Source organism: Erigeron canadensis, chromosome 1 (genome assembly GCF_010389155.1).
Source record: "Erigeron canadensis isolate Cc75 chromosome 1, C_canadensis_v1, whole genome shotgun sequence".
Classification (NCBI taxonomy): Eukaryota; Viridiplantae; Streptophyta; class Magnoliopsida; order Asterales; family Asteraceae; genus Erigeron; species Erigeron canadensis.
The window spans coordinates 54,706,134-54,724,297 of NC_057761.1; the positions used below are offsets into that span (position 1 = coordinate 54,706,134).

General features: G+C 33.0%; 3 protein-coding genes across 5 annotated transcripts; all 3 read right to left on the reverse strand.

The window, feature by feature from the left end:
• Positions 1-304: 304 nt before the first annotated feature.
• On the reverse strand, positions 305-1,398 carry LOC122586047. Its single transcript, XM_043758160.1, has one exon. The coding sequence runs from the start codon at positions 1,254-1,256 to the stop codon at positions 399-401; it is 858 nt and encodes a 285-aa protein (XP_043614095.1). The 5' UTR covers positions 1,257-1,398; the 3' UTR covers positions 305-398.
• Positions 1,399-4,846: 3,448 nt separating this feature from the next.
• Positions 4,847-8,872, reverse strand: LOC122585914 (protein POLAR LOCALIZATION DURING ASYMMETRIC DIVISION AND REDISTRIBUTION). Of its 2 annotated transcripts, none has more exons than XM_043758032.1 (4): positions 8,372-8,872; positions 6,597-6,967; positions 5,270-5,525; positions 4,847-5,102 (listed from the first exon to the last, which is right to left on the reverse strand). In XM_043758032.1, the coding sequence occupies exons 1-4, from the start codon at positions 8,763-8,765 to the stop codon at positions 5,005-5,007; spliced, it is 1,119 nt and encodes a 372-aa protein (XP_043613967.1). In that variant the 5' UTR covers positions 8,766-8,872; the 3' UTR covers positions 4,847-5,004. The 2 variants fall into 2 exon arrangements, with proteins under 2 accessions (XP_043613967.1, XP_043613966.1); XM_043758031.1 differs by having other exon boundaries at positions 6,564-6,967.
• Positions 8,873-10,678: 1,806 nt separating this feature from the next.
• On the reverse strand, positions 10,679-14,376 carry LOC122585957 (lipid phosphate phosphatase gamma). Of its 2 annotated transcripts, none has more exons than XM_043758073.1 (2): positions 13,520-14,376; positions 10,679-10,906 (listed from the first exon to the last, which is right to left on the reverse strand). In XM_043758073.1, the coding sequence occupies exon 1, from the start codon at positions 14,213-14,215 to the stop codon at positions 13,544-13,546; it is 672 nt and encodes a 223-aa protein (XP_043614008.1). In that variant the 5' UTR covers positions 14,216-14,376; the 3' UTR covers positions 10,679-10,906; positions 13,520-13,543. The 2 variants fall into 2 exon arrangements, with proteins under 2 accessions (XP_043614008.1, XP_043614009.1); XM_043758074.1 differs by lacking the exon at positions 10,679-10,906 and adding an exon at positions 12,003-12,238.
• Between the last annotated feature and the right edge of the window lie 3,788 nt (positions 14,377-18,164).

Sequence of the window (18,164 nt, forward strand, 5' to 3'; positions counted from 1 at the left end):
TAGTAATACAATTTTTTAATTTAAGATATCTAGAAGGATACAAATATCACATCATTTTTCCATTCTATTAAAAATCAACTAAAAAAGAAAAAAAAAATATCACATCATTTTCCATTGTATTAAAACTCAACGAAATTACAATAAATATTATTAAAATTTACGTATTAAAAATCATTGAATATTGTCATGCAAGTTTTAAAAAACTTCCTTTTATTAAATTCTTAATTTTTAACTAAAAAAAAAAATCACAGTATTAGCAAGATAGACACAAAGCAAAATCACATTATTAGCAAGATAGACAAACTAAAAATAAGAATAAAATAAAGAAAAGATAAAAATTCACTGATTAATCACAGTTAATTTTACAGTAAAAATTTAAGCTAACAGAAACACATCACTCACACAATAAGAAGTTGCTTCCATGTTCTTGCTGGTTCTGATTTGCACCTATTCAATATCAATGGCACTTCTTTCACTGCTTTTAATTCTTCAACTTCATTTCTTTCATTGCATTTACTACCACCTTCATTCACTTCAACATTTTCATTTTCATCTTCTTTCTTAATCTTTAAATTTTTAATCTTTTCTGAAATTTCTTCTTCCTCTTTTTTCTCCATTCCTGATTCCCAAAACTTATTTGCTAATGAAGAAGATCTGTATGGTGCAGATCTACATCTTGTTAACAAAAACGCATTTTTCGGTGGTGATTTTGAAATCAAACCTTGATTAATATCTTCTTGTTCTTCTTCTTTTTCTTGTTCATCACCATTTTTTCCGGCGACTTGCTTGATTACACTTACCGGCGCACAAACATCCACCGGAGAATCATCTAAAAAGGTGGAACTTTCGCAGTACCCACATCGGAAAAACGATACCCATTTGCTTAAAACATTAAAAATCGATCTGGGTTTTAGTTTTCTAAAACACCGGCAAATGATGTTTCTTGATTTACGGCGGAGGACGGCGGCGCTACCGGCGGTGGTGGCAACGTTGCTGGTGGTGGTGGCGGTGGTGGTTTTCTTGGACCGTCTGACACGGACTTGGCCGATGCACGTGACTTTAGGTGAAGATGGTTCTTGTATGGCCTCAATATTTGTGTTTTTCCTTCTAAAAAACATAGGGCTGGCACGTGACCTTCTTCCTCCTCTTTTAGTGCTTTTGTTTCCCACATTGCTTCTTAAAAACCTCATTAATGGTGGTGGGAATTTTTCTGTTGTTCTTCCTGGACTTGATATGGGTTTTGTTGATTTCATCATCTTTGTTAATTTATATGAATCAAACGTCCAAAAAATGCCACTTATTTTTTGCTTGACATATTTACACACATTATGTGTGTGATGAAATTAAACAAGAACACACAATGTGTGTGTGCTTCTTGAATTTCATTGATGGGGGATATTTAAGGTTTTAGAGAGAGTGGGCAAAGGAGGGAGGAAAATGGTTGTTAATATAGGCACTTGTGTTTTCACCAAAGTTGTAAAAAGGGATATAACCAATGTACTTATTTTCATGCTTGTGGTGCAAGTTTGATATCAAGTACTCATATTGATTTGAGACAAAGATTTACCTTTTGATGGGGCCGTAACAAATATTTACGCTTCTTATATTTCTTTGGGGGTATTTCCGAGTATACGTAACAATCAAACACTCTTAATTTTTGATATCTATCAAATGGGTGGGTTAAATAAGAAATAAACAATAAAAAAAAAAGTATAAGAGGATCAATCTCGACCGTTGAATTGAGAGATCGGATGGAAAGAAAAGATGTATCTCCGGCGACATCTCCGACCATCTTCATAGGATCAAATCATCACTGATCATCTCTGGCAACATCTCCGGTCATCTTCATCTCCAGCAATCATCAGTTTCGTTTTCCGGTGGATATGGTATGGGCGTTGCCATCATCCGCTCTAAAATGGTCGTCACCGGACGCATATGGAAATCGTATGAATTTAATGGGTGGCGATCCAAGATATGGTGGCGATTTGATACGGTACGGGCTTCGCCCTTGCTGCCGGCACCAGCGCCGGCGCCGTGATTGGGGTGCTCGGAGATGATGGTGGTGGCGGCGATGGTTGTCTCGCTGGAGAAAAAAGAAGAAGGAGGAAGAAGATGTTTGATCTAAGCCATCAAAATGCTTGATCGGACGACCCAGATCAGTCATCTGGTATTTTTTTTACCCCATCCTCAAATTATTTTTCCGTATCAAATAATTGCAAATTCAAGATTTTTGATTATACTATATAAGTTATTATTTTATATTTATTGCAGTAAGTAATAATTTATTAATGACAACTTTTAAAAGTTACATTAGAGTGATTGAAATTAAAATTACCACTCACTAAAATATTCCATGTAGAATAATGATTCCTACATGGGTAAATAATGCCATATACAACACTACTACGACTCAATTATAGCTACAATACAATATAACTTTCAACCGCATTAGAAGTTTACAGCAGTACCACCTAGTTATAAAAATAGGGAAAATGATCCGTACTGCAGACTTTACCTAAGCTTAGGTACTGCTACATTAAAAAAAGTTACATATTAAACCTTTGAATTTAATAAACATACATAACCCCCTGAATTTTACATAAACTCCCTCTGAATTTTACATAATCACCTCCTGCTTTACCTAAGATAGATACTGCATGCTTTACCTAATCTTTTCCATAAAAATAATAGCATTTGCACGGGTGGATGCGCAATCAGACAACTTTTTACTTTGAAAAGGCAGCCGATTTGGATGAAGAATAATAAAGAAATTACTGTTTGTTAACTTTTCCATTGTTATATGTATCTACCAAATTACATTACAAATAATATAATGGGGAGGTGAATAAAAGTTCTACCAAATTACATTACAAATAATATAACGAAGAGGTGAATAAAAGGTTGTCTCATACTCAAATTTATGTTTAAAAACTTTCATATATTATTTTTTTAAACCATAAAATTCATGAAGATATATGATTAAATAATTGATGTATGAGAAGTTTTATATTTAAGCTTAAATATGAAACAACCTATTCACTTTTCCCTAATATAATACCGTATAATATAAATATATAATGTAGCCTTTTGTAATCTTTGACATGGATTTGTTTGTATATATAGAACTTGTTATACACGCGGTATCTTTTTGTATACGTGCAAACATCCAGCTTTTGGGTTTGGATAAAATTGCAAAAAAGAAAAGAAAAAAGTCACTTTAACGTGCATGCTAAAAATGTTTGCATTCTCTAACTTGTTCGTTTGTAATCTAGCTACCATCTAATTTAAAATTGGGATTTAAAGAATACATACAATGTGAGATCATTACAAAGTGAATTGGTAATTAAAATTTAAAATCATGAGATGTGTATTAATAAAAAATAATAATAATAATATTTTCATCGGGTTTAGATTCTGCTAGGTATGATTTTTGCCAGTATGTACCCAACTGTTCACATATATTTGATAGAATAGTGTGTGTGACACTCAATTTCTTGCACTCAATTTCTTGATATTTTTTTCTGCACTCTCTCTCATCTATATTTAAATTATAATAAAATGATTTTTTTTCTAGAAAATTATCTTTTAAACGCCTGTTATCATTAGAGTAAAAGCTTTTTTTATAATTTTTTTAACAAAAAGTGTTAACATATCAGCTTAATCATTGGAGATGAGCTAAATATATATGTAGCCAAGAGATATATTTGATAAGTTGTAAAAATTATACTTAAAGGGTAAAAACACATTCCTTTCCAAAAAGCAGAACCAGAGGCACTTGTCATTGGATTGAAGTTAAATAATACCATATATAAGGTAAAAACACATTCCTTTTCAAATTTGATGTAGGAAAAAAGGAAATGTCTAGAGACCAAGAAATGGCTCCCACCTTCTCCTTTCTAGTATCTATTTTTCTGTACATGCAACCAGAGAATTTACATGGCTGAGTTCCATTTTGATATTTTGACTGAACTACCACCCACTCCATCTTTGGTGATGTAACTCAACATGTGTGTATTTTAGAAATTTACCCATGTAGGAAGTGACAGAACATGTAGGAGGGTACCCCAACACTCCAATAAACAAGAAAACAAAATGTCAACATAGATTTCAGAAAATTATTTCCCTTTCTTGCACTCAATCAAGAACTTGTCTTTTGACCCCACAATGAAAACAGGCCCCTAACAGATCCAACATACACATAATCTATCGTTCTAAAACTATAGTAGACTAGACTACTGAAGATCAATAATTTACACTAGTCCATTATCAACTCCTCTGCTGTAGTTTTGTGCTAGAATGGCCACAGGATATGAAATCAAAATTGTATCCCATGTATTCCATTTGTAATCAAAAAAGATTTTTTATGTTCAGTTTATAAATAAAAAGACAAGCCCTTAATTCGGATGTGCATAGTCTAACCAAAATATCATTGTCACCGTGTTAAAACCTTTTTCTGACCACCCGGAAGATGTTTATTTAAGAAGGTTCATATGATCAAAGGTAAAAAAATATATATATTTTTTTATCAATTATATGAGATTGTGATGTGAAAAGTAATAAAAAAAATGTGTATCATCTCCTCCATTCTCTTAACCATAGAGCATATTGATATCTAAAGCTCTCAAGGATGTATCGACATACCCTCTAAAACTTTTTAGACAATGAAATATTACTATATAAGCTTAAAGCGACCTATGTATATATATCAGTTATAACCGATACATGCATATAATTTACTGCCTTAACACCAATCCCAACATATATAAGATCACATACAACAGATCATACCAGTTTGATTAGCCTATTCAACAGTAAACCTCAACTGCAGAAAAGAATATCATGCAGATTACCAAATATTCTATAAACCTTGGAAAAGAAAAAGTCAGTTACAAACAAAGAAATCTTACTAACTTAGCAGACACCTAGGATTAAAATTTAAATTTTCTAAACAATGTACAAGTTTCATCACATGGGAGCTAGGTTAGTACATGCTGACAAAACATTTCAATCAAAGTCAAGTGTCCTTTTAATCCCAATCATTGACCTACCATCACCATTAATCTGGCTATGAGTCCTATTAGCTTGGCATTCCCTTTCATCATCTGCAAACATAATGTTTCACTCTTAGAAACACTATCCTAAATATTTTAGATGCTTGCATTTTATACAACAAACCTTTAAGGTATGGTTATACATACAAATGCTATGGATATTTTTTCACTTGATTACACCAAAATTTCGTGTTCCAGTTCAAAGGTCAAAAGCGTACCTGAGGGACAGGTTAGAGAAAAATCAGTGAGGCGTTTCACGCAATCTTTCAATGCTTGCAACTCGGATTCTTTTTCCACGAGCTTGGAATTTGTGCGCTGCAATTCGGACTCTAACTCAACGATTTGACTTTCTTGTTGTTCGAGTAGCAGATGACATAACTTTTTATCAAGTTCAAATGGCATTACGCCATTACATTGATTAAATTCGGAACTGGGATCTTGTGGTTTGGAGAGATTCTCAGTTGACGTTTCATTCTGTAAAACATGAAAAAGACTTGGTCAGAAATGGTTCAGTAGAACTGCTAATGAAATATATTACAGCCCTACGGGCTACATAACCACTTATAATCATGGCAACGGAAAATAAGGAAGTTATATACGAATTCACTTTATGAAGAACTACAAATTTGCTTTCTTAAGCGGCTTATGCATATTTTGTGCCTATTAACGGTTCATGGTTGGAAAAACTACTAGGATAGTAGGATGAGGTAGAGGGGGGAAAACTGGGAACGATGCTAGGATGCGAAACATGTCAAAATGAAATGATCAGCAAGCATTTTTGTCATATATATCAATGAGTTAAATCTGATTACGAAAGTAAACTTTTACAGTAACAATATTAACTTTTGAACTAAACTATTAGCCTATCGGGAGGTTATTTGTAATATTCAGACATTTTGGGCTACTTTCAGCCGGTTTGTGAAGTTTCCTTTTCAGCAAAATTTTTAGATTGACTAGTATGTGATACAACATAACCTAAACCGCTAATCACTACATTATGAGTCTTATCTGCACCCACAATCACTTTCAAAGTTTCGCCCATAGATAAGATGGCACAGTGATCAAAAATGTTTATTAACATCTGCTATAAGTTTAATAATATAGTCTAATATAAAGGCAAGTCAAAACATATTCATTTTACATGAACAAATGTTTTATGATTTCACAAGTATAAATAGGTCATTTAATCCACTTCATTTCAAATGGGTGATTGGGCCAATCTTCTTTCTCAAAAGTCAAAACGGTCAAAGAAAAATATTTACTACACGGGTTAAAATTCCCCAAATATAATGTAATAATACTGGTTTATAATGATAATAACTAATACACTGACTCACTAAAGAGAATTTTAGAAAAATAGCAAAAAGGAAATGTTCACATGTCAAGCCACCCAATCCAACATGTACTGATATGAACCAATTGACTACAGCCTCATTTTGACCCATTTTCCAACCCATCCATCTTTGATATTCAAACTATAAGAATACAGTATTTTAGATAAGAAAGAAGAACCTGTAAAGAAGATAAAGTTTCAGTGGTGGACACCTGAAGTTTCAGAAGCTCACACTCAAGTTCGGCTTCTAATTGACCCAATTCCACCACATCTCGATGTGGTTCTTCAGTGAGAACGCTACTTGCATATCCACCTTCATCACTCATGGGAAAACCATAATCTTCAATAATATCATCATTCCTACAAGAAGATTGGCCCGCTATATTATCTGATCGCTTCTGATTTACATTTCTTTCGTCTTTAAAATTGTACAATGATTTTCTTTTGGAAATCTCAGCTTTTAACTCCAAGACAACCTTAGCAGTCTCATCTACTGCTGTATTTAGCCTATCCATTTCGACTTTTCGAGCTGACATCATATACATCATTCCAACTCCAACTCCGTAACCAAAAGATGATTTATCTGCATACATTACAAAGAATCAGAGAACAAGAATGTAATCAATTTGAGGAGTTGTAGACATGTACACTAAAATGAAAATATATGCTTCTGAGTAGGGATAGCATACGATTGTTTCCCTTGTTAATCAATGCGACTACATTCTCAGTACACAAACTGAATCTAGTTGGGTCAAAGGGAAAAGATTAGACCTTTTACAAGACAATATACTAAGATGCCTGAGAGTAAACATACTCAGATAACAAATGTACCGAGTTACTTCAAATTACAAGAACACATAAACTCAAGAGAATACCTTTAAAATCAACAGTATCACGTTTGGCAGAAACATTTCTTCGGGTAGGTCTTTTCTTCAAATAAACAGAAAATTTACTTTTATTATTCTTATGATTATCAACTAAACCATCAACACTTTTCTTTCTAGAGCCAACTTTTCTTTCATTATTTCCCATATTACCTTTCATCCCATAAAGACGTACCAATATCTTCCTCCAATTTTTTGACCAATGAGAAGCACTAGAAAATCTAGTTATCAATGATGTTTTTTCATTTGAAATAAAAGATTTTGCATTAGCATCCTCACGAAGAGATGGCACTTTTTCCGTGGGCTTGTAAGTTTTAGTGAGAAGATGCTTAGCAAAATACACAGATCCCACTATTGCTGAAGCCACCAAAACTTGCCACATTTTGCTATCTTAATCAAGAACTATTGCTTTAGAGTTAGATAGTGAAACAATGGGATTTAGAGATGAAGTTTCTGTTGTACATTCTTCTCACACTAATGGAGGCAATATATAATATATAGATACAATTTATTTATGGAAACAATTAAATCAGGCCAACATTACTTCTCAATCTTTCCAAGTCAACCCTCTACTTTCTCTTTTTCCTTATTTACCAAGCAAGCATAGTCAGTCTTAAAATGATCAGTTACAAACCTACAATCAGAGTTTTCAAATCAATATGACTAAAAGGCATATCACAATAATTTCATCTTCATCTTCATAATAAACGCATAACTAATTGGCAGCACAAAACTTCATTCCCTTCTTAGCTAAATTAAAATAGCATAATTAAAATATCAATAAAACTTAAGAGCATAAGTGATGGGGCAACAAACCATAACAAAAAGTTCATATCAGTAACAACACAACACTACACCACACTGATAGGTAACAATCACTCTAAAAACTAGACCCTTAAAGTACATAAAACAAAAGTTTGGGTCAACGTGGTTACCCTTTAAGTAAATAAAACTAATTGGGTCAATGGCAAGTCGGCAACCAACAGGCAAACAAACAATATTTTGCAGGACACTGCAATAATAAGATGAATAAGCATGAACATACGAGCATTTATTTAACACAAACACACAAAAAGAACATGAGTAAATGTTCAAAAGTTTACCTTTAAAATCGAAAGAACCACACTTCGCCGAAGCATTTCTGCTGGCCCGTCTCTTCTTCAAACAAACAACAAATTTCTTCCCATTTTTCCTCTGATCAGCTACTAACCGCTCATCAATTTTCTTAACAGGACCAACTTTTCTCTCATTCTTTCCTTTACTTGCACCTACTTTCTTCCTAAAATTCTTAGATTCATTAGAAGCACTAGAAAACCTAAAAATGGATGGCCTTTCTTGATCCAAAACTGAATTTTTTTCATCATCATTTTCTATTTCTGTAAGTAAATCAACATTTTGTGGTAAATGATTTGTGGGTTTGTAATCTTTTGTATAAAGAAGATTTTTTGCAAAATACCCAGATCCTGCAACTGCTGCAGCTAGTAAAACTTGCCACATTGTGTGATCTAAATCAAGATTCAATAATTAGGGTTTTAACTATTAAAACTGGTGAGGTTTTATCCTATTGAGGTTATGCAAATTTTTTATTTAGATAATGAAATTCAAGAGGCTTAATATCTTGAAGAAATTTATATGAGTGGTTGGTTAATAAAGATTGTAGATTTGAAAACATTTAAAGATGTATATTTGGGAAAATGTACCTATCAAACACATGGAAGAAAAACAGGATTAATGATATGGTTGATGAAAAAAATAAAAAGCTGATACTCACGTGCTTCCTGTTTTGAAAATGAAAATGTTCAATTTTTGGAGGGAGTTTGAAGTTTCGCTATTTTCTAGATTTGAAAATTTAATTTCACAAATTAATGTAGCAACAAAACTTATGGTACGACCGTATATTTCTATAGACATACAATTGTAGTCTAATGCCATAAAATGTTTGATAGTTAGATATGAACATTGGTAACTAATTCAAGTTTTGATACAAACTCAGTTCATGATGATTATAGTATAAGAAGATAATAATGACATATTGACATGTAAGAAGATAATAACAAGACATACACAATAAACATAAAATTTGCTCTTCCTATTCAATAGGAACAATAAAATGCAATTACCAAGAGGATCGTTTTAATTGCCAAACCGGTTGAAAATATTACATGTATGTATGAATTAGAAACATCATTTACGTTTGTAATTGCAAGCTTCTGCTATTAAATATAGGTAATGCCACATGTATCAGTAGCAACATGAAATATGCTAATCAATACAGGGATATTAGTTTAACACTAAGTGTTACCAAAAGAATAATTTATCCTGGTACTAAGCTTATATGTTTATACGAATTTTATGTTTATACAGATATTTATGCTTTTGTACATTAACACCTACAAATCTATGGTCATCTTCGGATTTTTTTGCTTTTTATCCTACAATTTTCGAATTGGAAGACTTGACCAAAGCATCAACATTGTTATCCCAGGCATCAACATTGGAACGAAATTGGTTTCGGTACTAATCGGTTCGATACCGAGAAACCGAATATAAATACCGATTATTTGAATTTTGAAAAGCATATATAACAGTAGGATGTAGTGGTAAGCTATTAATCTCTGTTGTCTTACATGTGGTATTTTGTATCTCTCGATATACGTATATCATTTTATCATCTGAAAGTGTATGTATATCTATACTCCAATTGAATCTTTTAATTATTTTTCTTATTATTTTATTTCACTCTTCATCATCAATATATTTGATATATACACATTTATTCACCATTATATATAATCTAGTCAACTCAATAGATTGAGATCTAGGAGATATCTTTTTCTTAATGATATGAACAAATATATAAACGTACAAAACGTTACAATATATCCCCCAATAAATTTTAGTTTTACTATGGAAATTATAAAAAAAACTGGTCTTATGTTACACTAAAAAAACAGAGTACACATAACTGGAACATAATGCCTCGTCTTTAGCGTTAGATACACACCGACTGCAAAGGTATTTTTTTCCTTTTTCTCATCTTTGAAATTCATTACATAATTATTTTACATCATGCGATCGATTGGTAAATACGAGTTTAGATCAAAATTCCGTACCAGGAAGTATAAACAAGAAACAAGATATGTAAAATAGGTACTACACGGTATGGTACCGAAAATCTCGGTACCGAAACCGGTACCGGTACCGGTATCCCATTTTCGGTACGGTATCGGTTTTCATTTTACGGTGAATTTGGTTTCGGTATTTTCGGTATCGGTACGGTATTGGTACCGAGCTCATCCCTACTCCATATAGTAGTTTATTTGACCACACAATCCAAAAGAAATCTCAAACTGGATGCATTGGCACAAATACAATGTATATGAAGGTATATAACCACAAGCACATAGAACTGTAGCAAGATAGATGGAACTGTTTTATCATACTCTGTAGTTACCTGAAGTTTAATCAGTAAAAGAAGACATAAGTTCCTATTAAACCATAACGTCACCTAGTGTTTTAATGACACCAATACATATAAGTTTTAATCAAGTATAATATGGGTATTTTGGTTCTAGTAATGCCATTGCAAATCTTGTAAACAGTAAACTGCGCATGATCGCCGTCTAGAAGCAGTTTACCTGGCAAGGAAAAGAAAAAAAAACAAATTCTTATTGTGGATAAACAGATGGGCAAAAAACGGGATCTACTGAGCAGAAATTTTCACAGTTATAACAGGAGGAATGATAGATGATACACTTCAGAATACAAGATTTGGCAGATAATACCAAGAGAGTCTATTCATGTCAACAAATATGAAAATTGTAAACTGCAAAGGCATATTGACCTTCTGATCCTATTCACTAGACTTTAAGCATAAGTATTGTACAGTAAGGTCTGCATAGAACTACATAAGAACCGGAGCAGTTATAACCAGTCAAAATATATCATATTGCAACTTCTTTTATAAAATGTGCAACTTTGATAATTACAACACTTTCTAATAATATCTCCAACAAATTTTATTGAACGAAAACTGCGAGGATGCTGGAGAAAAGACTAGGGAATATTAAGGTATAAGAAAGAATTAAAGAATCATGTATTGCTAAAAAGTAACCAGACAAACTTAATCGAGGGACTATAACCAAGATGAGGGCTTGATGCCTTAACTCTAATAGAAATCCCTTCCCGAATAAAAATAACTGATATACATGGGAAAGTCGGACCTAACAGGCTACATGACCATTCCTATTATAACCGCGTCTTTTTGGTCCAGTTTTGGGCCAAATCATGGATTTGTTCCGGTCCTTCGATTATTTGTGCATCTGCAGTGTGGTAAAACTCGACTGACTCGACCGAGTACTCAGTGGGTAAACGGGTCGAGTCAACAGCTACACAGGTCAAACTCAGCCAAAACTCAAGGTGACTCGGTCAAAGTTTTTATTTTAAATTTTTTAAAAAAGTATTATATTTATGTTTCAAAACAATTAAGTTTGAACTTTAAAGTATAATGTTAATGTTTCAAAAAGATTATGTTTAAGTTTGAAGTTTTTAGCCCAATCTGGGTTTTGGCTGATTCAAGTCCGAGTTTCCAAAAACTCCCGACCCCCTACCCCCCACTAGCCGAGTCGAGCAAAGTTTCCCAACCTTGTGCATCTGTAGGTCTGCAAAGGTGCAAACTTTATGTAGAATAAGCAACAGCTGCATAATTACCACTACTATAAAAGTGTATTACACATGGGATATATCAGAGGGATGTGTTTGTACAACATTAAGGAGTATAGTGAGAAAATGTGAAAGTTCAATACATAATGACAATCCCTAATTAGTTGCGAAAAAAATCCGTTTCTTTATAAACAACTCTCACTCCATTAAACTCCTTAGGTCAAAAACAAAAGGCACCCGAGTAGATTTGTTAGGCATTCAGCATTCTTCTGATTTAGATACAGGGGCAACAAATTGTATCCAGTATCCTATTTACAAGACGCAAACCCTTCTTAATAATGGCAAGGAGAGGGCAATTTCCGTTCCAAGCTTACATTGTTCAAAGTTAGAGATACTATGCAAGATCAACATAAAACATCACTTATTCTAGGCTATATATACACAAACATAATATGAAAATTGTGAAGATGCTGGGGAAAAGACTAGAGAACTAAGATATTAGAGAACAATCATATATATGCTAAAAAGTAACCAAACAAACTTAATCGGGACTTTAACCAGGATCAGGGCTTGAGTGCTTGACGCCTTAACTCTAACAGGAATCCTTCCCGAATGAAAATGATAAATATATATGGGAAAGTTGGGCCTAACGGGCTGCATGACCATTCCTATTATAAGCACGTCTTTTTGGTCTAGTTTTGGGCCAAATCATGGATTTGCTCCGGTCCTCTGACTGTTTGTGCATCTGCAGTGTGGTAAAACTCGATTGACTCGGCCAACTACTCGGACTCGAACTCAGTGGGTGACCAGGTCGAGTTAACCCGACTCTGCTTAAAACTTGGTTAATAGCGCAGGCTCAGGTCAATGTAGGTCAAACACTCAAACTCAGCCAAAACTCAAGATGACTCAGTCAAAGTTTTTATTTTTAAAATATTTTAAGTATTATGTTTATGTCTTGAACAAATTAAGTTTGAAGTTTGAAGTATTATTGTATTATGCTGATGTTTCAAAAAAACTTATGTTCTTAGCCTAATTCTAATTTTCTAATACATATAAGCTCAAAAATTAAGATTTTTCTATTTAAAATCCCAATCCGGGTTTTGGCTGAGTCGAGTCCAAGTTTCGTAGAAGGTAGAATAATCTACAGCTGCATATATTAGATGGATGTGTTCGTACAACATTAAGGAGCATAATGAGAGAATGTGAAAGTTCAATACATAGTGACAAAATCCCTAATGAGTATTGAAAAAAACCCGCTCCTCTTTAAACAATTCTCAAACAAACAACTCTCACCCCCATTAAACTCCTTAAAATTCAATAAGAAAAGGCACCCACGTGGGTTTGTTATGCATTTTTCCGATTTAGACACGGGCACAATTTGTATCCTATTTACTAGACACAAACCCTTCTTAATAATGGCAAGGAGAGGGCAATTTCTGTCCCAAGCTTACATTGTTGAAAGTTAGAGATACTATGCAAGATCAACATAAAACATCACTTATTCTAAGCTATCCGAATCCTCAAAATACATGTCAAGTTAGCAAATACAAACAATACATACACAAACATATCTGTAATGAGGAACTTACCCAAAAATACTAATCTCCAACCAATCATTCAGCACGCTTATAAGACGAATGCTTTCGTGCAGCTCTGGCATTATCATACTCAAACTTCAACAAATTGGGAATATGAGAAGTATCCTTAACATAAAACCACCTCCCAAAGAAACTCTCTTCGATAACCGGAAACAACCCTCTTAAAACATTATTAACAACCCAAAACCACAACCCACCAAGAACCAAACCAAGACCAGCACCCGCAAACACCTGAGCAACCGTATGATACCCCAAATAAACCCGACTATACATCGTAAGCAACGCTAAAGGCCAAACAACAACACCAACAAGAACCATTTGTTTCCTAAACAAAATGCCCATCTTCTTATATGTCAACAAAGTAAAATAAGTGGCGAAAAAGAACATATATTGGGAATGACTAGACGGCCAGCCGTGTGAATCACACATTTCTAACATGATACAAGTTTCGGGTCGGGCTTGTTGTACGGATGTTTTGATAACTTCATTAATGAACTGAGAGATGATTAGCCCAAATGCGAAAAACATACCTTGGAGTTCACGGCGAAAAAGAAAGTGAGAAACAAAACCACCTAAAGATATGAAAACAGGGATTAAGGAAATCCAAGCTAAAAAGTGGCCAAATTTGTCTCCTTTGAAGTAACGAACATGGGTCAGGGTTACTGCCCGGAGGACTTGATCTGACATTGGGTTGACTGCAGGGTGGGTTTGAAAGGATTTGGGAATTTTTTTATTTTTTGGAAGAAAGAGATCAACAATGGGTCATATGATTGTAAGAAAAAAGGTTGATGTGTGTGTATGATTGATCGGATCTGTATCACTGTATGTGTGTGAGTTTGGTAACCGTATATTTTGGCATGTTACAAATATATCTTTTTATTTATCATTATTATATCTATATTTTCTGGCATTTGGAAGTTAGAAGTTAGAACCGTAACTCATTGACTTTTTAATTTTATTTTTCTTTCTTTCCAAATAGACAGTCCGCGCAATACGGTGACGGCGGGGTAGTGATAGCGGAGGTGGTGCTAGTGACAGTGGTGAGAACGGCAGTGGGATGGTGATGGGTAACAATAGTGGTGAATGTAAAAGTAATTGATGTTAAATGTGGTATTTTTATAATCTTAAGTGGTTTTTGGTATCGTATCGTACCGTACCAAACCGGTACCGATACCGAAAACAACCCAAAGCGAAAACCGAATCTCGTACCAATTATATATGAATACGGTACCGGTACCGGTATTTCGGTAATATCCCGAATTTTCATGAACATTTCGAGTTTGACGAACAACTATTACAATATGATTTTTAGACTTTGTATTAGCGTCATTATCCAACATGCGTCATGCGATTACTAATATCCTATCTGAGTTTCTCCTAGTTAATTTGTAAAGTAATAGTGGCTTGTAATCTGATGCAGAACATATATTTGCAATTTTGTGTATACGACTGTAATTCTTCAAATTGATTAGACTCTTGTCCTCAATGTTTTGCAACGTAGGTACATGAATCATCTTTTGGTTATGGAGTTGAAGTTGGACCAATATACTACTAGCATTAACACCTACAACAAACACATTCCAATAGATACATATTTTCGGTATTACAATTCGATTTTCCTGTACCGAACCGATTGGTATCGAAACTGAAAAGGACCCAAACTAAAAACCGATACCGATATCGAATCCCCATCGTACCGATTTTCGGTACCGGTTCGGTTTCAATATTTCGGTAATTTTGCCCATCCCTAGTGTTGGGGGATATATAATGTAAATTATTTTATTAAAGGTATTATTGGTATATTAGATGAAGTGTTTAAATTTGTGATTAAATGAGAAGGGTATTTTTGGCTTTTCAAATGCAAAAAGTTTAAGAAAAAAAATAGGTGGTTTGTTTTATTAGATAGTATAGATGACAAGAAGGGTACTTGCGCAATGCATCGGCAGTAGCGCCAACGAGTGGTGGTGGTGGTAGATGTGGTGATAACAATGTGGTTATTGATGTAAATGGTAATGTAATTATTTTATGATTAAGTAATGTATCTTTTGTAAATAATTTTATTAAGAGTATTATAGAGATATTTAGGTTGAAATATTTAAATTAATTAATAATAAAGAGAGATAGTTTGGATAAATAGGTTGAAAAATATTTTAGGAAATTTTGGGTAGATTTAGTGTGTGAGATGATAATGTATTGAAGATTAAGGATATTTTTTTGTATTTTAAATATAAAAAGTTTAAAAGATATAATGGGTGATTTGTTTTATAATGGAGTACAGAAATATAGATGATATCATTTTTTCAAATCTAACTAGTTAAGTTAATAAATTTTACCAGTTGGTTAAAATTAAATGTTAAAATTCAAGCTAAGCAAAAAAAATTTCCTTTTATTTCGATAAATATTAAAAAGCATATCATTTTAGAATTATCTTGTTTTTTCTTTTTATCTATTGTAATCATTTAGGGGACATTTCGTCAAATTATTGTAGCTTAAAGGTCTTATAAATGGCTTTCATTTCTCATTTGTAAGCACCCGTAAAATTCTAATACATCAAACATTTAGAATTCAAAGTTTATTCTCTCCGACTCTCTTTACCAAAATCCATTATATTCTTACACTAAGTACTTCATATTATATTCATTACAACAAACATAAAAAAATATTTAAAAAAAAAAAACCTTTCTTGTTGTAACAATTGGAATTTTATTAACCAAAATGACGTTTATTATATGAATAAACATAGTTCATTAATCAAGGATTATAAAACTTTTACAAACATAAGGTTTAATTCGTAAATAATTAAAAACGATTAATTATTTAAAACATATTAATTTTATCTAAAATATAATTAATGAACTAGTTAATTACTAAAAGTAGAAGTATGTGAATTAAATTATTTAATTATCTAGCTAAGATTTTACCTCGCATGCATATAATAACTAAATAAATAAATAGAATAACTACTAACCTCTTAGAGGACCCTCCAAAGACGTTATTCTTGAACAAAAATAACATGACCTACTTACCCCGAAAAAAGATCCCTCAGTCGCGTCCCTCAAAAGACTCGTACACGTGAATGGATTTTCGACACTTAACTAAGTGTCTAAGTGCTAGCTATAACTTTACGTTATAACAATTAAACCAACAAATAAAATAACTAGCTTGGGGTGTTTTCCACCTTTGAGGGTGTCGAGCTCCGCACGGAAAAAAAAAGGAGAGAAGATAAAGGGTTTTTGTGCAATGATTCAAGAAGGAATAAAGGTTTTTTATATAGGCATAAAAAATAGAGTTGGCAATTTCCGACACGGACCTATTAGCACGACATGACACGACCTGATTTTTTCGTGTTTCGTATTTGGCCTTAACGTGTTTCGTGTCTTAACAGGCCCGGACCTGTTAAGACACGATATGACACGATAAGACAAGTAGTATATATATGGACATGTTAAAGACACGTTAAAGACCTATTAAAGACACGTTAAAAACCTGTTAAAGACACGTTAAGACACGATAAGACACGTTATCATGTCCCTTATCGTGTAAATTTTAACAAGTCTCTTAACAGTTCTCTTAACAGGTTCCTTATCGTGTAACCTGTTAAAAATCGTGTCGTGTTCGTGTTTGAAAAAACTGACACGATTAGCTATCGTGTCTTGTTCGTGTTTAACCCCATCGTGTTCGTGTCTTATCGTGTCGATCGGACACAATGCCAGCTCTAATAGAAAACTCTTATGTTTCCTTATTTGATTCATCGTGGGACAAGCAAACAAGTTTTCATTTCTCTATCCCTCTCTTATCGGCGCCGACCTACGTGGGACCCCCATGGGTCGACTCATGGTGCTTGATGTCCGGTCCCATTTACGACCCGATTTGCGGTTCCAACCCGATCGACGTTTCCAAATCTATTTTTGAAATTTTTTTGTTATTTTCATTTCTAACGGATTTCTTGTTATTTATATAAAGTTCAATTAAGTCCTCATTATTCTATGTGTACGACTCTAATGGTTCATAGATATGCGGCCGTATAAATATATTAAAATATCTTTATATGGTATTAAAGTCCTCATTTCCAACTTTTATTTTTGTTAAAATGAGATGTAACCTTTGGATAAGTTTTTACATTAATCACTCACATTGTAAAAAAATGTTGAAAAATGGTATTAAAGTATACTTGAACACCAACACGTAACTAGATAACCTATAAATAGTTCATTTTAGCTTCCACGTAGCTTGTTATGTCACTTAAAACATTTATTTTTGTCATCAAAACTTATTCACTTAGGTAGACACATAAACACCATTATTAAATCCATCCATACCTATATACTTTTTCTATTTTTAACCTAAAACATCTTTGTAACTAAAGGAATTGAATCTTTTAGATATATTTGTATATAAAGTCGTTGTTTATATAATATTTTTTAACTTTAATTAATGAATAAATGATTATAATGAGTATTAGTTCGATATCATATATGTATCTTATGTTATGCATCATATTTTCTTTTATATATTATTTTTATGAATCTAATGGTTAACGCTAAAATTAAAATAGGTATTGATTTTATGTCAATGACAATAGACAATCGATAAATATTAGTTATCATTTTAATAAAAATAAAAGTTTGGTAGCTAA